At 39.2% G+C, this 27,553-nt stretch overlaps 1 protein-coding gene across 1 annotated transcript in view; it reads right to left on the bottom strand.

Moving 5' to 3' along the window:
• LOC121356827 overlaps positions 1-27,553 on the bottom strand; it is a 110,995-nt gene that overhangs the window by 60,761 nt on the left and 22,681 nt on the right. Inside the window, exon 3 of the mRNA XM_041473643.1 lies at positions 19,073-19,203. Coding sequence (XP_041329577.1) covers positions 19,073-19,203 — 131 coding nt within the window. The remainder of the gene's footprint in view (positions 1-19,072; positions 19,204-27,553) is intronic.

Raw genomic sequence — 27,553 nt, forward strand, 5'->3', positions numbered from 1 at the left:
CAAGCCCTCACTGCTTCACCCTGTTCAGCTCCAGCACAGTTCCCTGGCAGCCAGCCTCTGCCTCCTCCTACAGAGCTGCTGGCTCCAAAGGCATTCACCCACAGCCCCAGTAAGGGCTGTCCTGGCAGCACACTCTCAACATACCATTGCAGCAGGGTTTTATTCCAAAAGTTGCTTCCTTTTTTAAAACATCATGGTAGCGGCGGTAGTCGAAGGACACAGAAACAGCTGCAAAGGTGCATTTCAAGAAACACCTATTTGTCTCTGCGGCAGAATCAATACTCACTAAACCTCTGTGCTTAGCTTTGCAGATCAGCCAGAAGAGTGCCGATGCCTGTGGCAATTCTTACACTCGCTTTTAACCATCGTGACAAGATGCTGGGTCAGGAAGATACAGGGAATTGCACAGCGGGGCTAACATTTAGAGTCAGTGGTCATTCACAAGAACCCACGTTTGGTAACGGCAGATGGCTACAGCTCCAACTGAGGACGATGCAGAGCTGCACCAGCTTGTCCTGCCACCCATGGTGATGGTACATGAGCACCTGGACCATGCACTGGACCTGTGACAGGATAGAGCCATCTATAGATGTGCCAGCAAGAGAAGCCAAGAGAGGTTTCATAAGGACACAGTCACAAGAGACTCATCAGATCCCAGAGAACACAGGTTTCGTGAGGACACAGTCACAAGAGACTCCAGCAAGTCTCTGTTGGAAATGAAGAAATTGTGAAAGGTACACAAGTTGGCCAATATTCGGCAGACTTTTCATCGAAAGCAAAAGCCTGTCCCTGGCACAAGCTACCCGCCTGTGCTAAGCTTCAAGCTCCTGCTCCTCCGCATGGAAACAGAAGGTCTCTACAACATTTTTAGCAATTATAAGCAACTTAAGCTTTCTCTAGCTCAGCTCCTTGACAGAAGAATTTCAATTAAAATTTTCTAAAACCATATGGTCAGAGGCAGATGCCCATCACAGAGGGGAGGAGAGAGGAAAACCTATGAGGGTATGATGAATTCATCATATGACACTAAAAGCAGCTTCCTACAGTGAAAACTGTCTAGCTAGCACATTAATGAATTTTACACTTCATTTAGGCATATCTAAGTGAATTAACAAACAGATTACTATTTTGGAACAAATAACTTTTTACTATATTATTATCACTTGTGTAAGTATTTCCATATCCAATTGTTTTAATACAAGAATATCTTAAAAATTTCTGATGCGTCTTGCAACTGAACAGGTTTTACTCTGGATACCACTTACACTTTGGCTTAAGAATGTATCAAATATTGCTTGCAAACTGCAACTTCAGTTACTTAATTAGATTTTGCAAAGTATAGTAAGCATATGGAATGAAAATGAGTTGAGCAAAATGGCTGGTGAATCAACATGCTGCATTTCTAAAGGCAATAGTGTGTGTATTTCCAAGCTGTAGCCTTGAGAGGTTGAACTAAACCAATTACTCTAATGAATATTTCACTTGGCTTGATGCATTCATTAGACTTTTAGAAGTAAGTTAAACCATCCCATGGTTATGTTTACATAACAACAAAATCTCAAGATTTTTGGATGGTACTTCTGACATTCACACAATTTAAAAGATAAGGGGACAATTTTTTCTTCCACTAATTTTTCTACATTCCAGTTTTCCTTCCCAAATAAATTTATCTAGCATTATTTTCTTTTTCTTTTGAAAATAACCTTTGATTTCACAATAGCTATTTGCTGAGCTCTTTCCTTTCCTAGCAAGTATATGGGAAGTCTGCCAATTGGTGGCAAACTCATCACTCATCATTTGTGGAGGAAAATAAAACATGGTCCTAGTGGTTGCTTCACAAACTTTCCTCTGGAAGTCACAAATGCCTTGAGGTTGGCACTCAGCGTGAACAAACTTATTTTTATTTTGTGTAGCACGAGGACATTTCTTGGACTGCCCCAATTGTGATTGGTAATCCAACAGTTACCTGTCCACATGTGTGCATTTGTCAATGCTATCAATCATGTTTTCAAGTTGGACAGATAACCTGGAACTTCAAGCTTTTTTTTTTTTTTTTCAAATATGCTCATTATATCCATAAAGGCCCCAGATATACAACTCCTCTGTAAGCTTAATAACAGGCAGAGATGTCTCTATATTAATGCCAGAGACTCACTGCAGGATAGCACAAAGATTGATCCCTACAAACTATTTGCTATAGCATTCTTACTCACTTTTATCTCAGAATCATAGTAAAACCAAACAAAAAAATCCCCCACGCCCACATTCCAAGGTGCATTACCATCCCTCGCCTCCACAGACCTACATGCTAGCAGTACCTTCACTGCAGCCCTGACTGAAATGATGACACCAGTCCATCACTGCCACCTTGGAGAGCCAGGGGAGGAGCAGGTCAGCTGTCAGCGAGATCTGTTTCATCCTACTGCTGATGCATGTGGCATAAAAGGATCTGAAGTGAAGCCTGCAAGACGTTTGCTATGCTGAGCTCTTGCACTTCAGACACAAAACCAAAAGGGTATTGAATAATAACGCAGTATTATTTCCTAAGAACACACAAGTCCCAAACAAAAGGTCATGTAAAAGACTTCACATCACCCTGAAACATGCCGCCCAACACGTCTCCATAACGAAGTTAACTTTTCATTCCTCCTCAAGTTCCATCCATTTTTCCTCCAGTGCAAGGTTTTCTTCAAATCTATACCATATTTCAGCAGTCACCTCAAACTACACCACTATGCTTTGTGCCCTCTTGTATTTCCACCTTACTTATTCTTCTCTCCACTTCCTTTCCTCACAGCTACTAGCAGAGATGCAGAATGAACTGTCCATTTCAAAGGGAGAAACACCTGTCAGCACAGCCAAGGTCTTCTCAAGACCAAAACATGTGTCCCTTGTAGCCACCCTTTCACAGCCTCTGGCTGACCAGCCAGATGGCCACAAAAGTTGGTGAGCCACAGAAAGGGACCACACTGTTTACAATAAGCACAGAAATAGCTTTAAACACTGGATCCAGAACACGGACCCCATATAATGCATGACAGACTCACACAGAACCAATTATCATGACCCTAGCGAGTCAAAGATTGGAAAATATATTATACAAAAACAGCCTCTGCTTCTAAATGGTTAAGTGAGAAAGACACATTTTCAGACCAGAACAAACAGGCTTAAAAAAAAGAGTGCAATAAAAAAAAAAACAAAAAAAACCCAAAAATAAACCAAAAAACCCAAACCAAAACAAAAACACACCCCATGACTGATGTAAGATGTTGAAGTCCTAACACAAGGTGTAACGGAAGCAAAAGTTAACTGTTTAAAATCAAGGACACAGAAGGTTAAAACTACACTGGAACAAGCCACAAAAGGGCTTCATAAGTGGAGACACAATTTTATAGTTGTTGGTGGAAAATAAGAGCCCTGAGAGCATCACTCAATCCTGAAAGCTGATAGACAAATACAGATTTCCCTAGTGGAAAAGCAGAAAAAGAGCTTGCAATATAGTAAGTAAACTTCCAGCACCTCCACATTATTAATCTTCATCACCCTGGTGGCATTTTCTTCTTCTCTATTTAGTAGCGTGCTCACTAGGACCACCTTGCTGAAATGGGTGACACAACCTGAAGCTGACTATATCCAGCTGAGATAAGATTGGCCTGGGAAAACTTTAAATACAAGTCTTCCATTAAAGGACAGGTAATTTTTCAAAAATGCTATGCTGCAAAGAGTGCAAAGGCTGAAAGATGAAGTATAGCATTCCTCCCTTTGAAGAAAAACTCTGTCAGACCTGCTCACTTCTGTAATTAAGAATGTTATTTCCAATTCTGAGTAGAAAGAGCAGCTCCAAGGTTTTCTTTGATCTTCTGTGATGACAATGAAGACCCATCAGGCTCTCTAAACCCCATTGTTTTTTAATTCTTCAAAGACTGTTTTTCACTCTCTTACATCTCTCTATGCAAGGAGGTGTTTATATTGAGCCATTGCAAGATGCAACTAGAAAGCAAGTCGAGGTGCGACTGTTGGAACATGAAGTGGTTCTTTGCAGACACTAATGCATACAGGCACTTGCACAAAACCCTCCTTGCTGCCAGGCAGCTCTCTGGGAGCTCAGAGATTGCAAACCTTTGAGACTTCAAGTCTCCAGTCCACACCCATAATTCAGGGTTTCAGAGCAACTCTAAGATCTTATTACTTTACACCAGAATTGAAGATATTTAGCACAATGAATCCCAGAAGAAAACTATGCAATGGCTTTGGTTACCTCAGAAATCAAGGCTAACAAGTTTGAAGACAGCCTATTAAATGTCAAGCCCTTTTAGCCAAAAGTAAAATAAATTTAGATTCTAATCTTAGAAAGATTATAATTAAATTTCTAGAAATTGTGTCCATATAAAACCAGCAGCCGTGCCTCACCATACTGGAACCCAGTCTCACAGTCTTCTTACAAGAAGCCAGAAGCATTTTGCTGGCACAGATGAAAAGCCTCTCCAGGAAGAGAGATTTAATTATTTAATAGAGCAAGCCAAAAGCTCCTTTATGAAAGAGTCATTAGGACTCTTATTCCATATAATGTTCCTAAAGAAGAGCATACTTTCATCTTGGTCAGCTTGTACACCTAGCAAGTTAAATTTTGCTGAGCTGATAAGATCCTCTTACCCTTCTTTCAAGAACTGCTTGATGCTTTTGTCCAATCTTCTAATGGAAAATGAGCACACAAGTCACATAAGAAGGGCTATAAAAACTTAGCATAAATGGAGACAAATGAGTGGCTATTCCTCAAGCCAAGTGGCTCCCACCCCTTCCTTTCCATCCTTCTCTGAACATCTGAGCAGACACTTCCCTCCCTGCATGGTGCTCCAACTAAGGTGAAGGGGAGAGTGACGATCCTATCAAAACTAGCATGAGCACTGAGAAGTGCTCTGAAGAAGACAGGAAACGTGCACTAGGGGAATTCTGCCACATTCTAGGGACAAATGGCTTACTGTTCTGCCTTTCTTGGGCAAAGTAGCAGGCCATTTCTTCATCCTCCTTTCCTAGTCCTGGGAGAGGAAAAAAAAGTGCCAAATTTCCCAGACGCACATGCCTGCATGGCAAAGTAGCCTCACATAAGCCACCACTTGTAATACTACTGGTGTCAATTACCAGAATTTCTTCAGGTGGCAATTCTTATGAAGCACCCAAACCGGCTGGAACCTTTCAGACCTTTGTCCCAGATGCAACTCCACTGCACTTCCAGAACAAGTTTCTAAAAGAACAAACATTAGAATTTTCAGTTTTAAATTAAGCAAATTGGAAATACGTAACAGCCTTCATCTCACAGGCACTGTAATTTAACACTGCTTGCACACACATCACGTTAGTGGGCATTTATTATTTTGTCAAGAATTTATATCAACATAAGATTAGGAAAAATCAGGGTAACAGTTAGAGGCCTGTATCTAGTCTTCATTGTAAACTCACATACAGTTTGTGAGCACCAACATACAGCAAGTATAACTCAGCTTTTCTAATAATGTACCCAGTGAAGCTCAGTGCATTTTTGAGGTCATTGTTTTCCCACTACATCAAGTGGATGACTCTCAGCAGTGAGTCTTAAAGTCCTAAACATATCAGAGGTAGGATGGGAAATCAGTAATCCCGTACAACATAACCTTAATAGCATTACAGGAACCCTTTTTGTCCCTACAGAAAGTAGGCATAAACAGGGGAAGGCAAGATCAAAAGGTGAACACTCAAAACTAAGTGAAGTCAGAACTGGACATTTCAGTCAGTCTCAAATATTTATCTCCTGAATGTTCTACAACAATGCGGTCTTTGCTGACATGACCCAAGAAAGTCTCTTCTTGCCTGAATCAGGATTTATAAAAGAAGCTGCTCCAAAAGTAATCCTCAAATACAACAGACACTGATATTTTCAAAGCAAATTCCAGTAGTCTGTAGTCAAAACAAAAGCAGCATAACCACAGTAAAAGGTCTGCTAGAAAAATGAAACATTAGCAAGTTTCAGAGTTACCTAAGTGTTTAACACAGACTTCACTGTAGGCATTATTTGTATTCTACAACAAAAACTGCGTAAGTATTAAAAATTGCAGAACTTGAAAAATGTCATAATTTCTATACTCGGACTGCTGCTGGCAATCCCACCATATCCCACTTACTAGCATGAATATTCCTTTTTGGAAGGAACGAGTGGAAGCAACGTGGATAACCCTGCACACAGGACTGAGTTCTCATGCTGATCAGTTCAGCACATGAGCTGCAGCATCTGCATGGCTAACTTGCAAAAATCTAATCATTTATCTCACTTACAGTATTCAAGCTGTTCAGAGTACATACAACTCTCCAATTTATATAATTCCATATCTGTTTCATTTAAAACAAACTTAAACAGCTTTGACATATTGATGTTGGGAAGAATTTGGAAGGCTCACTTTCTCTTGAGGTACTCCCCATATAATAAACTCTTGTGGTAAACTAGTACACTACATCAGGTAAAAGTAGCTTCTACTACTGTTTTGTGTCACATCAATGAAATGAGGCTAAAAACCAACCAAATTAGATGTACTATTTGTCTTTTAAAATCCTACACTCTATGTTGGAGCAAAAAACTATTTCAGAAGTCTGTATTCATTCAGAACTTGGGATTTAAATTGACTTTCTCAGACCTAAGAGTGCATAAAGGAAAAGTCTGAAAATTACCTATCATGTTTTGCAGTATTCACATCATTTTTTTGGGTTTCTGTATACTTACTATTTCAGTTCCCAAAACTAGTGGAAGAAAAAATTTGGAATAAAACCAGAGACTTGTTAAAGTCTTCCCAATTATATCATATATTAGAACAACTCATGTCTCCCAACCCATGACACTCCTCCAGCCTTACTGCAGCTGAGTCTGAGTTAATGTTTGGCAGAACTTACGGGTAACTTCCTCAAGTAAACAAAAATACATAACTAACTAACTGGGGATAAGTGATCTGGCCTTGATATTAAAAGTATAAACTCTAAAATCTGTAGAAGCTGCTGGTGGTGAAGGAGATGCATGTCTGCACTTCAGAAGTACAGAAAAAGCCTAAACACAACAAAACCAAAGGAAATCAGAAAAGCATGTATCAAAGAAGAAACAAAGCAACAAAAATACACATAAAAGGTATTAATAGGCAGAGAACTCCAGAAAACAAAGGATGCCTCCCAGGTGGCAATATATCTTGACTCACCTCATCAACTTGCAAAGCCTGCTGCAGGCAGATCTACAAACTTGTGAGGAAAACAGTAGAATTGTCATTGTTGTATAGATTATTTGCATCTCACTATTACAAAGCTCAGGGGAACTTACCAATAACTACTTTGAAAACAAAATTATCCAGGCAAGATCCTTCCCAGCAGCAACACAAGCAGCAGCTCATACTTGCCAACTGTATTTCTTGTAGTGTAGACATAACTTTTTTTACAGACAGACAGATTTAATTTACATAGTCTTCGAGGCAATCAGATGGAAAAAGAGTATTGATTTCTTGTCTGAACCCCTGCAATTCAGCTCTTTGATAGGATTTGCTGGAAGGGCTGACCCCCCCACTGTGGTTAAACATCACGCTCTGTGGCACACAGCAATCCCTCAGTGGAGGGAGAATGTAGCTAAGGCCAGGGTCACGCCTTGGCAAAGACCAACCACCAAAATGAAGGCACCACTGCAGGCAGCAGAGAGGAGACATCTCTTCTTAAAATATTATCACCTCCACTGCAAGAAGTGCAGCCTGTTGGCAGGTTGGGGTGAAGTTATGCAGTGTTTGAAGGTACTGTGTAAGGAGACCGCCACATGTCTTGACCATCCCAGGAGAAAGCCTGCAGAGGCTGTATTCGTGAGAACACTTGGGAACACTTCCCACATTGTTTTGGTTTTTTTTTTTCCTAAACATTAATTAAACTCACTGTAGCCTACCACTGAGAAAATGAAGATAGAAACAAGGATAAGAAGATAGAACAAAGCTAAAGATCGGTATAGTTACCTGATGCTTCAGATAGCTGGTGAGTCATTTGAGTACCTGCACTAGAATTAAAGCATTCAAAAATTAAAGGCTGCTGTCATGCAATCTATAAAATAATGAAAGACTACACTATGTGCATATCCAGGCTGCATCTCATAGATCCCTTCTGCCCTACTCCCCCTTGCCAAGATTACCTGTATTTTTTGGTTCAAGACAAACCAAATTCCTTTTTTATACAACATTCTTCAATACAAGGAGTACCATTAATTTGAGGAGACTCAAAATATTAAATTAATAAGATATGGAGCAAACATCATTTAGGACACCTTCTCCTGCTTCCCTTAACACTGATATTTAAAATGTTGACTGTGACTTAAATAGGTGAGTGCAGTAACTTAGTATAATCAAAAGCAATTGTCCAAGGAAATGTGATCTAATACTTGTAATTTAAAATTATCTTGCAATCTGATCTAGAGAATAAAGAAAACAGAGACATCATTCAGGTGAGTCAACATTTTCATTACAGGCTGCCTATTGCAGTGAAAAAAGTGAACGAGCAATGCAAAAGACGTTGTAGAAATGAGTTATTAAGATGCAACTTGAAACAGCCACAAAGTAAGCATTGTTTATATAGATTTATTAATTTCTTTGAACCTGTTCTTGTTAGTAGAACACAGAAAGAGAAGAGACATGACAAACAGAAAGCTCCAAAGAAGACAAAACCCTACAGGAATAATCCACAGGCAAGACAAGACTTCATTTACAACTGATGCGAATACAGCGAGCTTGGAAATCGGACTGATTACACTTTAATGTCAAACAGTTCCAGGTAAAGACAACTTAAATCACAGAGAAATTTTTTTTTTTTTTTGCTGAGGTCATGTATTTTGGTCTGTCTTTATTTGAGTGGTTCACTCTTGCGTGCTTCTGATCAAATACTGTTTATATGACATAAGAGTAAATACTTCACTTCTTTGAAAGCTTAGGGCACCTAACCTAGTATAAATTACAAATTGTGGCTGCAAGAGGCAGCAGCAATAAAAGAGACACAGCGATATTATTTTTAAACTTTTTTTTTGTTTAACAGTATTAAACAGATCTATGCAAAAACATGTTTCTTTCTTTACAGATCAGAAAACTATTTTGAAGATGTCAACACATACAAATCAGGGAAGGCTGACTTAGCTTCCAAATTGTGTATTTATCTAGCACAAGTATTTATACTTAAGTCTATTAAGAAGTCTGTTAATAAAAAACTTGTTAATTGTTGGGAGTAACAAGCTCTTCTCATTAAATCGTGTCAGTGCAGGAGGACTCAGGGACAACAGTGGAAAAATAGAATCAGCAGCAAAAGAGTTCACAGAGAATTTGTTTTCTATTCTTTGTACTCTTCGGACTTCAAGAGATCACAAAGCCTAGTACCAGTTCCTCTGGAAAAAAATAAATAGGGATTATTTTTATTCAACACAACTTCCAAGAAACAGGCCTAGGTGGAAACATTTAATTTTATTGCAGAGCAGGTAACCCACTATCACCACCATGACATTAGCTGCCCTTATGGAAGGATAAAGACTATCTTGAAAAGCTGCATTTGGCACCATGATGTAACTTCTGGTGAGCTGGGAGACAACTCCCAGCTCACCAGAACGGGCAATGACAGTGAGGAAATTCCAGGACTGAGGTCCTCCACTGGAAATTCACTTACGGCTCACTGCCTTGCAGATAAAGAGATTTGCTTCCTGAATGAAGAAGAGGTGCAGGAGTTCTTGGTGCAGAAAACACGTAGCCACTGCCTTCTGAACAACTCAATGCCCCATATCACTACTGGGCAGCACTGACCAGGCTTCAGTGAATAATCCACAGTGGGCACTCAACGCTCAAGATCAGCAATCAATTGATTAATTTGATCAACTGGCCACATTTGGTACATCAAGTCCCTTATGCCACCATATCTAGTGGATGCAATTGAAGCATTATCCCACCCAATGCCTCAATTCTGTAAACCTTCTCATGTGGCAGGGCCCCAAAAAACCTTTTGGTTAACTAAAAATTAGATTCACCAAAGGAGCTACATTTTTTTAAAATATAGAGAAGATCCATTGTAATTAGAACAAAGAAAACAACCTCTCTCATATATGGCATGTTTTTGGAATATCCTTCACAAATTTAAGTTTAATCTTCCTTATAAAAATTTTACAAGGCCAGAATTTGGTTGTTTTTAGGTTTTATGGCTCTTTCAGGAAAGTAATAAGATCACATACCTTGTATTTTGATGGTGTACCTCTGGTAATTAATACAGCTGAAAATGTCATTATCTCTGAATATGTGTCCACCAAAGAAATAGCAGGAACACCTAGTCAGTTCAGTTACTAGGGGTGAGGGTGGAAGAACAGAGCATCTCCTAGAAGAATAACTTTACAATTGTCACAGCTGAAGGAAAAGCTTCCAAAAGAACAAAGCTTGCAACTCATACCAAGTCACTTCTGCTTATCAACACTGACTAGGAGCTGGGATCTTATTGAACTGTTTGCTTCGGTTTTTTGTAAGCATTTAACAATAAAAAATAATCAGAAGCAAAGGGAGAGGCAATCCATACACCTCTGCCCTTCAAGTCATCTCCTCTTGAGAAGCCAACTGCAGAACTCCGGGTTGACGTGAGACAATGCAAAAGCCACACGACTCCTTTAGGTATCAGTGTGGTTTCCAGCAGCGGCTGCCCAGAGCCACCTGGGAGACAAAGAACAGGGACCACACAGGTTGTGACAATGAGTGCTTCACTGGACACTGTATTGCAGTGTGAATGCCACTATTCTCCTGTGGGCAGCCAAACAAAACTTTGACTCTGATCCCTGGACACTCATAAATGTGCTCAAAGATTCTCCTTCCCATAAGCATTTTCTCCACCGTATTGCCTTGGAGAAGACTACTGTAAGGTGAGACCTGACTGCTTTTTTATCTTGATGAATACTCATCTTCCTTCTCTACTAGTCAGAAATTCAACATTATATGATGGAAAAGGCTAAATCATAAGGGGATCCTCCTAGCAGTTAGGGACATCTTAAGGTTTGAAGGCCACATACAATGCAGACAAAACAGTGCTGAAAAAGATACCTTACTTCTCTTTCTCCAGCTGATGACCTTCACATGACTAATTCTCTGAGAAAATGCAAAACACTGAACAGTACTCCAGCAAGGACCAAATAAAGCCCAGAAATATCTCAAGCAGCAGCAAGAAATGGTGATTTGCTATTTATAAAGTTTGTGTAAAGGACAGAGTTCCCTGTGTATGACTTCATGGTAAAGAGACTTTCTTGGAGTCTTTGGAGTGCAACTCTATAGCGCTATGCATAGGGATGTGATTCTCATCCAATGACCTCTCTCACTGTCACAGCAAGTTTTGTGGTCCTCTTTTTCCCCTTCATCAATTTCAGATATTGTTCACCAGAATCACAATAATATGGCTGGGTTTGAAATACTCTGAGAAGTGTGAAATGAGCTGACATCAAACAAAAGAAAGAAGGAGATCACTCTAGTGGTGAAAGAACGATTCATCTTACAAGATCTCATCCCCTCTTCTCTCTGCCTCTTGCAACTTTACAATTCTTCACATGTTGGCACACCGACTCTTGGTGGGACCGACAACTTGGGGTGATTCTTTCGTGGCCAGAAATACCCTGACAGACTCTCTCATTCATTGCTTCTCTCATAAGCAGTCTGCAGATCTGTATCCTTCTTCTTTTCTGGACTTTGCAACACTAACCCTACTTCAAAGACACAGCTCACAGGGCCATATCTCCCTCCTCAGCTTTCCATCCACATGCAGTCCATGCTAGGCCCTCCATCTCTACTTCTGCCTCTCCACCAGTGTGTCTGCAAAGCTTTCTTCTGGGCAAGCTTTGTGTCCCTCCTTCATTTCTGGGAATATCAGTGACCCCTTCCCTCCCCACCTATCCTGTGCCTGTTCCTCCTTCCCCAAGACTTCCCACGTACACCAACCCACTTGCCCCAGCCTCTCACTAACAAAAATCTTTCCACTAAGCAGCTTTCAAACACGGCTCAGCGATGCTGCTGGGCAGCACAGCAACTTCAGTCTCACCACTGGCCACCTTCTACCTCCACTGAGCCTCATTTTTCTAGACAGTGGCAGTGCATTTACCTAATCTCTAAACTCTGCTATTCTAATTCTTATGAACTAGAGCAGCAGAAATAGAAGGAGTAGTAGCAGCATAAAGTGCAAATTCAATAATAAAAAACTTCTAAAAATGCAGTCATCAGCCAAAAACAAGGGAAGAATAAAGACCATAGTCTTAACTATGAGCTGCTGTTATGAAACCACCTGTGATGGGGTTCTTGAGCAAAAGGTATCCCTGGAAGTGAAAAACCTACTACAAATTATGAGCTTTCGCTAAGCTGGAGATGTGCAGCCTTGTCATCTGAGAAACTGACTTAAAAGAACAGCAGAACACTTGAACCAATTGAAGAAAGAAAACCACATTTTCAGCTACTTCAGCAGGCAAAAATGAGATCTTGCATTTTCCAGAGGTGTGCACTGGAAAACCACAATGGCGAGAAAATGTATTTTGTTCACTCACATTTCCCTTTGAACCACCAGGGACATAACTGTTCAAGATACATATTGGAGGAAACAACCATTCCTTTAGAGGAACAAGGTTTCTACAGCTCGTGAAAAGCAGACATCAGGCCTATCACACGGAACACGTGATGTCCCATGTATTACCTGCGGCATAACCAGTAAGATGAGAACACTCCCATGAATTCATGCATCACTGTTCTTTCATACTGGAGTACAGTTGTATTTTTATATCATGTAACAGAGCTGTAGCACAGCGTAAGAAAAGCTGGTGCCAGCAGAGGGAGGCAGTTGCTCTCCAGGACATGCATCTTCACATTCCCCGATGCACAGTAGGAAGCCAACAAGTTTGTTTTTGTGGAAGTGAACTCACCCCTCAGCCATTGTGTAAATGTGGCTTTAAATCAAGCTGTAATTAGATTTTGCTGTATTTAACAAAACCCCTCTTGTGCTCCTCTTTTCCAGCTCTAGACAGGAAAGAAATGTATTTGTGAAAGAAAAAAGGAAAAAAGTTTATGCCTCTTCCCAGAGCATGTCCTGGCATGCATGCAAAAGCAAGTACAAAACATATAACAATAAGCTTACAGGACATTCAATCTTCACATTACGTAGGAACACAAAGATCTCCCAGCTGGTCCACTGTTAAATGTCAGCTCATTATTACCAATATTCTGCTTCACCACCTTAACCTTGTCAAAAGATACTAACAGTCCAATCCTTGGAGTTCAGCTTCTCTTCATAAATTTAATTTGCTTGGCAGAAACAGAAGTGGAAAACCTCTGCTAAAGACTCAGGCAAATTAAGACTGCCACGTAGCCCTTCTAGGATAGATTTTTTTTTTTCCCCTCTCATCTTTTATAGTCATAGCATTCCCATTTTTAACCAAACAGCTTTATTCCCCACTAGCAGTATTTCTATGCTCTGGTAAATCCAAAATAAAACTCAGTGTGTTTTGGTTTCTGTGTTTTCTTTGTTTTTTTTTTTTCAAATCTACTTTACTATAATACAGGTTGCACAAGGTGGTTTTATTTTGTGTAAGTACTTTATAGACTAAACTGCATAATTTCACTGTGCTTTACACTGCCATATGCGGAACTGCATAGCAAATGAAGTTGAGTACACCGAGAATAACAAACAGCTTCAACTGCATTTTGATTACAGGCTTACAAAGAACTTTATGGTGGTGACAACAGCAGTGGATACAATGGCAAACTGGTGCAAGGAAGTCGAGAGGACATGCCCAAGGGCACACAGCAAGTCAGCTGCTGTTTTAACAACAAAAAGTTTCTGCGCTTAATCTAGATCTTCTAGGTGAGTCAAAACCTACAGATAACTATCTGGTCTTATAAAAGTTTCAGGTCCTTTAAAAGAAAGGAGCAGAGACAACTGCTAATTACCCACACACAGACATCTAACCACTGCCTAAGATTAAATGATTTACAGAGTAACTAATTTTTAGGAGAGCCTGAAAAGTGTGCCTTTTCTAAACCAACTTATTTCAAAGAACATACACTCTAGCAGCCTAATTCTCTACAAATCATCTGTTATGCTGCAAGTTTTAAGAAACCTAAGGTTGATTTAGACAAATCAATAAATAACCTCATTCTGAAGTAATTTTGCAGTTTAATCTCCAAATGCAAAAGATCAAGGTAAGAAGAAATATTGGAAGTAGGTCATCCTGCTACACCTGTAGGAGAATTATTATATTTGTTTGTTGTCGGTTGGTTTTTTGTTTCTTGGTTTGTTTTTTTTTTTTTTTAATAGCCAATACTACCTCTTCCTGGAGCAGGATAATGAAGTTTGGTTCAGCACCAATCCAAAATGACAACACAAAAATTCTTACTATGTGCAAAGTGTTTCTGGTTTTGAAACTTATAAATCATATCAGCAAAAGCCCACAGGTATTAAGTATCCTAATCTGTACTCTACTGATACATAAATAAAACAATTTAAACATCCTGTATAAAAGAAACCTAAATTTGACACAATCAAAGAGACTATAGGTAAATTTATTTTCTCTCACCTTCTTTGCCTTATAGAAAACAAGAGCTGGTTTATTTTTCTGTAAGTTTGAAAGTAGGCACAGTATAATGCCATCTACAACTGTGTGAAACATTTTCAATATTAATGTCCAGCCAAGCCAGCAATTCAGAAAAAAAAGGGAGAGAAACCCCATAACACAGGTAGTGAATGGTGCGGTGCTCTAACTAGGAATGGCAAGTTTCTACACTACCTCCGAAAGTAGAAGCATACAATAGGATTAGCCTTATCTTACTTAAGTTTCTTAACAGCAAGACTGCAGCCTCCTGACAATACTGTTTCCAGTAGGACTCAAATTCCAAGTAAGAGCAATTCTTAAAATAAAGTAGCTATGTCTGGCAGAGCTGGAACCATGAGGACAACGCAAACACTCAAACCAGTTTATTCAGGTTTGACTCAAGAGGAAAAACTACATTTCAGGCTAGACAAAAATAAGACCCAACATACCTAAAGAAGCTTCCAGACTACCATTTTTAGGTCATGCCCTGTACTTTTTCCTGCTTTTCAATTCATATGTAGGAAGGTCAGATCATAAAGTGGATTCCACTGTGGCATTTCAAATCAGATTATTCTCTACATAATAATTAGTGCTGTTCTTCTCATCATTTGCATACTGTTTTGCTAGTCTGAGAATGTTATTTGTGTTTATTTCTGAGAAGGTTTTTTAATCCCTTCAAAGTATCGGCATCCTAAGCGCAGCTATCTCATGCTCCATGAACTTTAGTGCAAATGCTGTAAGTGTTTCCTTTCTTCTTAACAACTTCATTACAGTGTTTACACAGGAATACACTGCTTGTACTGTAACCATGCAAAGCAAATATTCTGTAGTAAATGTAAGCTTTATTCAAAGTGTAGCTTTAGAAGTCTTTATGGCATACTCCAGCCTGGATTGCCAGTGCTAGTGCAGGGAAGATGGCAAAAGGAAAACTATAATGACAGACCTTTCATGCTCACAAGAACTTTGGAACAGTCAAACAGAAAACCTATGGGTCAAATGTATTTCCAAAATGTGTCTGTATCTCTTTGCTAACCCATGACATCCCGAGCCATCCCTGCAAAAAGGACCTCAATTCCTCTACACTGTCTCCTCAAGCTGTTTACTCACAAGCTGTTTACATGGGTTTGTTAAGTATATGAGAAAAAAATGGATGGAGAACTAAAAAAACCTGGATCACAGTTGCATGAGAAATGGAAGTAGAAATTTTCTTCTTAAAAAGAAGATGAAATATCCTTTTGGCAAACTAGCAATCAAATTGTGATTTTCCTTCTGATAGAACTGTGTCTGGTATGACCAGGACGCAGACCACCAGGGACAGACTTCCCAAAGAAACACAGCATTCAGGGAGAAAAGCAGTGTCAAGGATCCCAAAGGGCCATTCTAGAGAAGACCTTCTGCCAGAGGTAAAGCTTTTAAGCAAGACTGAAATCCCATTAAGGAAAAAAAAATAAGGAGAGGAACATCAACAGCCTCTTATGGTGGAGAGTTTAAATAAAGTCAAAGCTATTAGTGGAGACAGTGAGGAATCAGAAAGGAAACAAAGGCAAAATAGTTGGTGTACTATGAAAATATGCACTGTTGGTTTCACTTATGAAACCATGATTCTCCTCTGAAAACTTTTTTTGGGCTCACAAAGAACTCTTGCATTTTACCTCTTCTAGCAGGAGAGAAATCAAACAACATTTAATATTCAGGGCTTATTCTGTGCAAAGTAGAAAATGCTTATGCTAGCCCTTAATGCTCACACTGAATGAGGGCCTGCTTTTTGGTGTTGCCCCTTCTTTTGTTTGATTTTAAGGTGGGGGGCTGGGGGGAAACACTCCACTGAAAGGCACACCTGGCCATGTATGGAGATCTGCTTTTGCTGATATCACTACCACAGACCTAAGTACTGCAATTCAGGAAACATAGAAAATCACTGAATGATTTCATGAAAAAAAATCATAAGCCCACTGAACTTGCTATTTTGAAATCCAATCTAGTATTAACTTCAATAAAGCAAAGAATAAAATCCAACACCACAATCTCAGAGATACGGTGATGCCTGAGTAAATCAAAATCACCAGTTCTGGTTTGTGGTACAGAAGTTTACATTTGAATGCAGCTGGACTGCAGTCAGCTAGCCAGCTCCCACAGCAGCCCCTCCAAGCCGTATTGATTTCCAGGGAAGAAAAGGCACTGTAAATCTGCCGGAGCAGCATTGCGTCATACTTTTGGTTGGCTTGAAAAAAGCAAATTAAATGTTTTCCATTAGCATGGTAAAGAAGCTATACAATTTTGTTTTTATTTCAAATAGAGTCTCAAGTTACAGAACACTTTAGCTAACTCTGTGGCAAGGACTACATGCTCCGTGTTTGTGAAGCCAGCAATTCATGCTTATGTGAAACCAGATGTGTGCACTGCACTGTTCCCAGGGCTGGGAAGGGCTTTTAAAATGTGTTGCTGTCTATTAAAAAGGACTCTGCTTTTCACTTAGATCACAGAATACACTGAAGCAGAAACAACATATTTTTGCAGAGAAGGGGAAAGATGGGAAGAGCAAAGGGTCAGAAGCAGAAGAAAACTTTAAGGCTATAAAAACCACACACACAGAACAGCATAGGGGCAATGCTGTAGTACAACAAAGAGCAGCAGTTTTAAAAAGCAATAACCATAACATGATTTGAGGTAACAAGAACTCCTTGATCAATTATTCATATAATTTACAACACTTACAGCTGCATCAATGAGGAAAAGGAAAGAAAAAAAATCTAGGGCAAATATAAAATCTTCACAGCTATGAAGTGTCCTTGATTTTCACCAGAACATTTGGCTGTCTCATATCATGTGTTTCTAGTTAGCAACAAAGGGAAACGAGACAGAGAGGCACAGAACAAACTGCCTTGTTGGAAGCAGTGAGAGTGTTCAAGGCTGCATTTCACTCATGGATGCTGTGCATCACCAAAACCCAGCACTACACTAACACTGCTGTGTTTGAAACCCAACCACCATCCCACCTAGACACATCCATGCATCCCATGGGGTTATGAGGATACCTTCTGTGAAGTCTTTACTCTCTCAAAGCATAAAACTGCACTTCAAAAATAAATAAATGTTTAACTCCCAGAAGAAATGCTGTGTCTTTGTAATGTATGGTTATCTCAACTTGTACTGCTTTGTGTACTCCTAAGGCAAATGTAACAAAGAGAAATGTTACAGAGATAAGTATTTCTGGATGGGTTTTTTTCCTTCAGTTTGAAATAACTTTGCAATCATCAGCAGCAGCTTTTCTGCTCTGTCAGGGTTTGAATACAGTGTCCTCAGTTGTTCAAGATGACCTTGCTAGTGGACTGGAGAAACATGAGTGCAGCTGAAATCCAAGAAATGTGAAGCAAAGAGAGAGGGCATGGTGCAGCAAAGGGGGCCTAACTGTGCCTACTACACTCACCCCCTGATGTGTACAGCAGATCATGAGGGAAGATTATGAGTTGAAGCACTGACTCTGCTAATGGGAGAACTTAACAGCAATTTTGATTTTACTCCATGGATGGAAGGACAACAAACTTCGGTCTAGTTCAGAACTCTAATTTCAGTTTAAATTAAGATCAATAAAGGATTAACTAGAAAAACCTGCAATTCTTCTCAGGTGAATCAAGAAATATTCATTTAGGAAGCTTTCCAACAACAAAGTTAGCACCTTGCAACAGGTAGTTTTCAAAAATGGAGAAGCTGACAGAACTTTAGAAGCACCTACCTTCAATCCCAAATAAACATTCCACTACTATTCACTTTTTTCAGCCAACTCTCTACACTTAGTTCAATTAATCTTGTCAGTATGAAGGAAAGATCCTGCATATATCATCACTACCTTCAAAACTCTGGCAAACAAAACCATAGCATAGTCAAATCTCCCCAAGTGTGTGCAACTGTAACATGGAAAATTTCAACAATGTTCTTGGGGTGACATGTCCTTTTCTTTCATCAGTATTTATCCTGTACAAGCAAGAATGGGCTGTGGATGCTAAAAAATTACCACAGTGATGATAAACAGATAATCATCGTATACAAACCTCATTCTTCTCCCATTGCTGAAGATACCAGAGAGTGTTTCCATATTTTTGTGGCCACTCAAAGCGAGCTCTGAATATGGCACTTAAAGTGGGATATGTTTCTAAAAACAGAGCATGTTGTAGAGCTCAGAAACAGCCTGTTCCCTTGCCAACAAAGAACTGTAGATGTATCTTCCTACTAATAATCTAAGGAATTACTTCTGGCTCTAACCTACAATGCATATTATGTTGTTTTCCTCTCCCCTCCCCCAGAATTTGCTATTACAACATTTGTATCAGGTAGCAAGGAGCTATACACACAAAAGAAGGAGAATGCTCAGAGATGCACTTGAGTGTTTATTACACAAGAAGAAAAATACTTATTTCGAGAATTGTATCAGACAATTCAATTTGCTTGAAAAATGAACCACTTTACCTTGGTGTAAGACTTCTGAACTCCTGCTAAGGCTGTCTGGCGCGTTAGGAGGTCTTCACCTTTAGCAGAGGCCTCCAGATGAAGGCAGATTTCTTCACCTTGGAACTCCCAGAGGCTCCCTGCAGCAATGCCTGAAGACACAGCAACAGGGAAGGCATTTAGCTTCATCATCAAAGCCACAGTTTGAGAATGGATAAGAGAACAGTGTCCTTAAAGGCTGCATCTTGGTTAAAACAACGTAAATTTCCAAAATTAGAACCCTACATCTTCTTTTGGAGTTAAAGGTTTCAAAAAGGTGTTTAGCAATACCGGACAAGCATTCAGTCAGCTATAGATGGTCTCTAGCCTTCATATGGGCTAGAGTAACAGCATAATCTCCAAGCTCTGAAATTTAACAGGTGACCTACAGGTATCAATTCTAAATTTCTTTCATGTCATTATTTTCCCCACACTGAAACTGCTCAGAGACACGCAATGGAAATGATTCAGGGCGAAGAGCACGAGTGTGACACATCATCTTCTTAAGGGACTCATACAGTCCTGTGCCCCTGCAGGCAAGAAACACCACCTAGCCCCCCTGCAGATGACCTCCACACAGCTGACAAAGCAGTCCTTGTTAAAAGTCCACTCTAAAACACTGTCTTATGCTCAGAAAAAATAAAAATCCTTAAATTCCACCATCAGAAGGGGAGGATAACAACATTGCCTTCCTGAAATGAATGTGTTTCACCACTGCTTTTTACATGCAAAACAACCATACAGAATTTGGTAGTTTACAAGCTATGACCTAAATCCCTGCTTATATTCTTTTTCTCAAAATGCCACCTGAGGTAAGACCAGCTCTAATCACACAGAAAAGTACTTGGGTACATGAGATTTCTGTGGTTTGGTTTTATTTGACAGTATGTGGTCCAGCACCCTTACTAGCACAAGCAGATGGCACAGCAGCTTCCTTTAAGCTAACAATTCTGAGTGGGTTCAAATTACTTTAATTTTCTAATCAGCTATTCAGTCTAGAAAGAGGACAGCAGTCAGGTAACAGACCATGAGATGAAACACAGGGCTCCTTTAACAAAAATCTCAAAAATACATGCAGAAACAGCTTAAGCACAAGTTCAAGAAAACCGTTTTTGGTCTCATACTGTTAACAAACCAAACAGGCAGCAATATTCGTCAGATTCCAATTACTTTGGGCTTCTTCACTCAGTCTTTGGATCTTGACATCAAATCTGACTGAGTTGGGTCTTGACAATAGTACACCAAAGATAAGAGTTTGTTTGTGTTGGGTGGGTGGATGAAGTCTCATCTTGGGAGACTGCCTTTGAAACAGTTGTACAACAGAAAAAAGTAACAACGGGGATTTCAGACAGACTGGTATCTGCATGTAAATAATTAAAATTAGAAAAAATAACAAGAAAAAGATGAAGGCATAAGCATATTCAGAGTGGCATAGCATTAGAGCTACTCAGCTATTATGAGGCTGCTGTAGTAGTGTTATTCTGGTATTTGGTAAAAGATAAAAAATTTAAAACATGGCAATAAAAATAAGTTTTTCAACCTTTCCTTGTTCAGTACAACAAAGCACAACAACAGATAATCAGCCAGAAACACACTCTTGTACTGTTACAAATTATTCTGATATCCAAATTATTGTATTTTAAGCAGCAATTCTGAATTATGGTCATTTCAGTCTAAAACCCAAAGCAACTGTGTAAGCAAAAGCATCTCTTTAAGTTCACACTTGACAAGTCAAAGGGAAAAAAGCGAACATGGTCATTAGCTGCAGCTAGTAAATCTGTTCCAGCCATGTTGCTTGGCCAACAGCCTGAGCAAGTTCAAGTACAAACACTTCTATTTTCAAGATGAGTGACAGATTTTAACAGCTATCAGCTGGTCAGGATAGAAGACATTCCCAAAATCCCCAGAAGACTGCTAGATGTGCTGCTTAAAAACAAAAACTTGTGACAAAATACTGTAGGGGAAAAAAGGTTGTGACTTTTTGTGCAGGTAAATATTCAGCTTCACAAATTCCTTCCCTTCTGCCTGTTGAAATTAGAGTCCATTTCTTTCTGTTTCTCCAATAAATTGCTGTTTTAGAATCTGCAAAAAATATGGTCCCAAATTTATATCTGGTGTTACCAATACCAGTCTCATAAGGGAAATAAACATCAATCTTTCATGTTTAAAGATTAAAGTATTGTATTGAGTGTGTGTGTATGCATCTGCACAAATATATTTATATTAAATAGCTGAACAGTTATCAGTCAGCTTCTCTAAAGTGCTCAGAACTGCACCTTTAAAATATTTTTATGAACCTGTTTTGTATTTATAGACTACATCCTGAGTTTCAGCCTTTATCCAACAAGCTGGAGCCTTTTATGACACATGTAGTTTCCTGCTTTGCTGTCCAGTATCAACAAGTCTTTAGGCTTTTTTTTCTGGAAGGACTTTTCATCCTCAATTGCTATGTTCTTCCTCTCTTGCTAAGTATAAAATCAAAGTTTTAATACTTACAAAAATACACATCTCATGGAAGAGAAGCCAAATGTAATTTAGAAGGATTCATGAATCACTGAATGAATGAATGGCACTCTTATTCTAATAATCCCAAAGGCATCAATCTAAACCGTCAAACCTGACTCAAGTCTACCATAATCCAAACTAAAGTCTTTAAAAATGTAGGATTTCCTTAGAAAGAAATAAGCTGATATGGAAGCTCAGCAGCATGTGATTAATAAGCATTTGATAACTTGCTGCTTTGATAAGGCGTTACCTTAACCTCTGTCACGGAGGAGAAGCATAAGTCAGGGAACTGAAACTAGGCAGCTGGAGGAACCTAGCTACTCAAAGAAGTAAGGTATACTTTGTGTCAAAAAAAAGATATGCGGCCAAACATCTGTGAGAGAATAAAGTTATTTAACAAAGCAGAAGAGGTGGAGAAGACCTCAGCTCTGTACATAATTAGAAACAAGGAAATATCTAGCAATGTGTATTGTTGAAAACCATTCAACCTTTTAAATGCAGACCCTACATTTTCACAGGCTGCAGGTACAGACTCCCTACTCTCACATCTCTCTATAATTTTCAAGTAAAAATCTCACATCAAGCATAAATTAAAAGGTATAGTCAATTTAGAGAACACAATTTTCAGAAACATTAGTGGAGTTTTGTTAGAAAGGGTCCATACCCTCTAACTCTGGCAGTTTCTACTCATGCAGACAGACTTATTTTCATTTACATCAATAATAAAACTAAGTTGCAATCTGTTCCCATATTCAACATTAAACCCCAAAAAGATGGAGGAATCAAATCTAAGATACACAGAAAAACCTCAGGTCAGCCACTTCCCACAATTAATATTAATATATTCATACTTCACACACCACTACTTTAATTATTACTCTATATTACTTTTGTTGGCTAGTAAAAAGTATCTTCAGTACTGAAGGTTTTACTTCTGAGGTAGAAAAACATTCATTTTTTTCTGACGTGATACCCAGCTGTTAGAAGTATTCGCCCCAATTCAGATCAAGACTAATAAATTTCATTGCAAAGTAAGACACCTATAAGATACTAAGAGGAGCTTTACTCCCTGCAAATTTTGATGAAAATACTGCTAATTTTCCCTAGCAGAAGTTACATCCACTGGACAACTGGAAGGTAGCAACATCTTTAAAAGTTTCAAGGTTCTGCTACCACCATTCTTGCAGCCATGAGTATCTCACTAGGAGACTCTGGTTCAGCACAGCTATCTAGCCACTGTCAGGGAAAGGCACAGTACATTTGCAGAAGTATAAAAGTGCACTAATCTCCTAAACGTTAATTATACTGAAACAAAGCTTCAATTAGAAGCAGATCTCCAAGTCCAACACACTTATACTTTGATTTTGAGAAAAGTATTTGCAAGAAGACACAAAAAGCAGATATTAATTTTACCTTTATTAGTCTTCTGCCCACATTCTCAGCTACTCTCTTTTCTACTCTCCAACACCAAGGGTTTCATTTACAGTTTGTATCAGTTATTAAAACATAATAGGAACAAAAAAAAAAGAACACAGAAAAACAGGTTTTCTGGCCAGCCCATTACCTGGTTTTGCAGGATAGGATTTGTTTTTCTAAAGTTAAAAAATAAATGAAAATATGTACAGGCATCATGACAGAGTAATTAGAGTGCTTGAGCATCAGTAGGCAGCCTAGTAAAACAGGGCTCCAAAGATGAGCAAAAAGAGATGGTGTGTTTTTTGAGGAAAGAATTGTTGTGGAGGGGAATGAAGGGCAAGGAAATTACTGTACTTGAACAAAGCAGCAGCACGGATGGACCTGATGGATTTCCATGCTGTCACTTTCTTTGTGCACCTGAGAAACAACAGTCAGATGCCAAACAAACAAATTACAACAAAAAAGGAATCAGAATTAGGTCTGCTAAGACAGGTGGCTATCACGAGGATAAACACAATTCCTACAGAAAACCATTCCTTCAAGAAACTGCACAGAAAAGCAGCAGATGATGGAAAGTACAGGTGGGGACCTGAAAGCACAGTTCAAGGGGTACCAACTAAAAACTGCAACTGGGAATTTCTGAACTGTGTTTATATGCTAATGTACCACTTCCTACCCTCTTCAGTCTTTGTGAACATACACCTCTTGCCAAAGCACTTGAAAGAAGAAAGCCTGTAAGCTTGTGAACGTTCCTGGGTTTGGTGGCAACAGCCAACTAAGAGTTCAAAGAAAGGTTCCAAAAAGAGGAAAATGAGGCACATGATGAAAAGCAAGTGTAATGATTCAAGAGTGGGGTGTTGTGAGAAGCAGAAAAGGCCTTGACACTGTGCAAGCTCTGCTTCAGAATAAGAAAAACATCTCTGTATTATCAACACTGATTTCAGCACAAATCCAAAACATGTCTCCAGACCAGCCATTATGAAGAAAATTTACTCTGTCCCAGCCAAAACCAGCACAAAGTGACACCAGAAGACAGGCTTAAGAAGGGTCCTGGTACCATGATTAATTGTAAGTAAATAAGACCAGGAAATGTATTCAAAACAATTAGGTTTCTTAAGTTTTCACTGTGAAAGGGAATAGGAAAATGCCTCAGTGCCTTATTACTGCAAACATTACAGAGAACCATAAAATGGGGAATAGAAGCTGAAATTAAGACAAAATAAGACCTTTTGTAAGAGCTTTCGGTGAATTCTCTATCAGTTAAAAAAAAAGTCAATGAAGCTACTAAAAAGAATATCATTAAAGTAGTTAATTTTGAAATTTTCAAAAAATAATATACTTCTGAGACATTACTGATGATCCAGGGAAGATGTCGGTATACTGTCTCAAAGTTATTTCCTAAATATAATGGTTTCTGAATGACAGCCTGGGTATAACCCCACAAATAATCCAAATTCTGAACTGTCCTGCTTTTCAGTTTGCCATTTACCTTTATTCATTTTTCATAGTCCTCATGAAATCATAACCACTTTGTTGTTCATAAGATGCAAGCTAAGTAATTAGTTTGACTTTGGAACAAACATTAGAAGCAACCATATGCTATCACCATCTTTGCCTGCTATTTGGAAAAACCTGAAGACAAGACATTGATGCAAATATACATGAGAGCAATTAATTATTTGCAGCTCAAAGGGGAAACCCGTATGTTACACTGCCTGCCTGAATTCTAACAAACAACAAGCTTTCTGAAAATCAGCAGCATTTAATGGGCAGAACTGGAACTCTACTAAACATAAGAAAAGCATGGAAATATAAGCAAAACTATGCATGAGACAGACTTTAGATCTAACATGGGTGACACCTCTCTCTAGCTTTTAATAGTGATGCCATTATCATCTTAAGAATGATAGTCTGGAATACATACACACTTTCAAAAGTCTTTGCAACATCAAAGTTACATAAATGTTCCTTAATGACTTCAGATTTGGACTCATGATTGTTTTTGTTGCAAATCCAGCCATAGTAGGAGAAGTAGGATTTTTATACAAACTATAAAACAAATTTGCTGTAGCCCCTAATCTTTCCATCATCTTGGCAGATCTGCAGAAGATAAGCTGTGCAAGAGACATGAGAATCCTAACCCTTCCTGGTAGTGAAGCCCCATCTGAGATGTATTACTTCTTCCTTGGGTGTGTCCAAGCGACAATGACCAACATTCAAAGCAATAAAAGTGACACCCAATTCCATTAAATAATCAGATCAATGCAGCTCTCAGGTTTTCAACTCACAGTCAGATGCTGAAGCAAAACCTGCCCAAGCAATTTTGCCAGGGAACGATGCCAGGGAACTGCAAGAGTGGTTCTCCAAAGTACCTGAATGACTAAAGGCAGTACGACACTTCCATCAGGCCTACGGGAAATCATAAAGTAAGAAAGTGCCAAATGGCTACAGAAAACCAAGCCATGCACATATTTGGGAAGAGTTTTAGGTCACCTTTATTTGCTCACTGGCCAACACAACAAGAGCTGAATTTATTACATAAGCTTCAGAACTAGAACAAGCACAATTTTTAATAATGAGACAGCTGCAAATGCAGAGGAAACCCCAACAGCCCATCCCCTAGCCACCCAAAAAATTCCCACCAAAAAAAATCCTAAACAAAACACTTCAGAAGTGTTAGGCCCAAAAAAGTTAGGCACTTCATAAGAAGTAAGACACAACTAGCGGGAGGAACCAGCTGAGGTAAACAGTCATTGATTTATCAATTCATTACACATGACTGAAACACAGATGGACATTACAGCCTGTAAAGACGAATTTTCATCTGGCATGAAAGATTCTCCAGCCCACATTTCTACATTCAAGTTTCCAAGAAAAGACTTTTCATCAGCAAGTTATTAAAACCCCAAAGCAGCAAGAATTCACTTTAATCTATCTCTGCTTGAGGACATCCACTTGCTTACCCTGCTTCATACTCAGACTGTCAGTTTTCTCTTCACAACTCAGTACAACCAGGAAGAATAACTTGGTTCCTGATTATTCAACTGTAATTGTTTCTCTTTGGATGTTTTACAGCTGGAGGAGGAAAAGATACAAACAGGTGACCTCAGTTTTGACTTTAAATCAATCAACAAATGAAATGTTAGTAATAAGAGACATGAAACAGACATTACCCATGATAGGAAATACTAAATCTACAGCTGGGCTTCAAAACAAAACCCTACAGTCCACTTTGCTGGGAATGAGAAGATATACAAAGCTTTGACTTGGGGTCAGGCCACAGGGTCAAAAATACAAAGAGGATATAAATCAGACATTATTTCTAAAACTTACTTGCCAAAGGACAAGACGGTGAATACGGAAGTATTTATGAAAACATATCAACACTGAAAAAAAGGCAAGTACAAGGGCATGCAGATGTCAGCCAGTCACAGATGTGCTGCCTGCTTTAGCAGCCAGACCTAATCCCTGTCCCCAGCCAAGCTGCGGGACCCGGCTCTCACATCCAGGTTTTAAAGCAGGACAGTGTATAACGGGGGAGTACCCCAGGACCCACACTACTGACCAAGCTGGGAATTCAGGAAGGCTCAAGTCAAGACACCTCAGAGAACACACATTAAAAACTCTTCCTAGAAACTACATTAAACCATTACTGTTGTTTATTAAATATACCTAATACTGGACTACAACAAAGTACAAGGAGTTTGCTGCTTCTCTTTGTTGCTTCCCTTTGTGATCTGTTCCAATACTACACTATCATCATTGACAGGAACAGTAAAACAGCACCACACTTGCAGGAAAGAGTGCTGGCTATAGGATATTGATGATTTAACTTTAATGAGGCTGTGGAAAGAGTCCTTGCATCCCTTTTCCATGGTATGCCAGTCCTTGCCTGGCATACCATGGAAAAGGGATGTCTTACCAAAAGCCTTCCTCCCTGGACAGCAAGAAGTGGAGCCCATCTCCAGGCCATGGGCTCAGCATGTAGGATTACTCAGCAGATGGTCACGAAAGCAGGAATTAAGTGTAACGTGCCAGCTCTGCAAAAGCCTACCTTCATCAGAGGTATTTCATAACAACATTTCTGTCCTGCGCACCACAATTTTGAGAAACAGAGAAGCAAACAGCAATGTAGTTACTGATGCAACTCCAGCTTAGAGACAGGCCCTTTGAGGTAATTCTGTACAGAAGAAAAAAAATATATATAAGATGCCACAAATGATTACTTTTCTTTGTTTAAAGCTAGTTACAAAAAAAAAAAAAAATTGTTTCTTGTTTATGAAAATTACTACTAACCAGAATTTCGGTGCAATGGCAAAGCATTTCCATACCCCAGAGAAAGCAAATCCAGGACCCTGTTCATCTCCAAGTAGCAGGAAGCTGGCAAACAAGCAAGGGGCAAGCGGCCAAACCAGCCACTACTGCTAAGAGCAGCATAAATCAGCAGTTTGAATCGGGAGGCTTTATGCTTCCTTTCTGAGGACTCGACCACTTATTGCTTCTTTTAGAAACATTTATCAACCTTGTATCAGGGCACTATGG

Source organism: Pyrgilauda ruficollis, unplaced genomic scaffold, assembly GCF_017590135.1.
Source record: "Pyrgilauda ruficollis isolate IOZ18807 unplaced genomic scaffold, ASM1759013v1 scaffold30, whole genome shotgun sequence".
Taxonomy (NCBI): Eukaryota; Metazoa; Chordata; class Aves; order Passeriformes; family Passeridae; genus Pyrgilauda; species Pyrgilauda ruficollis.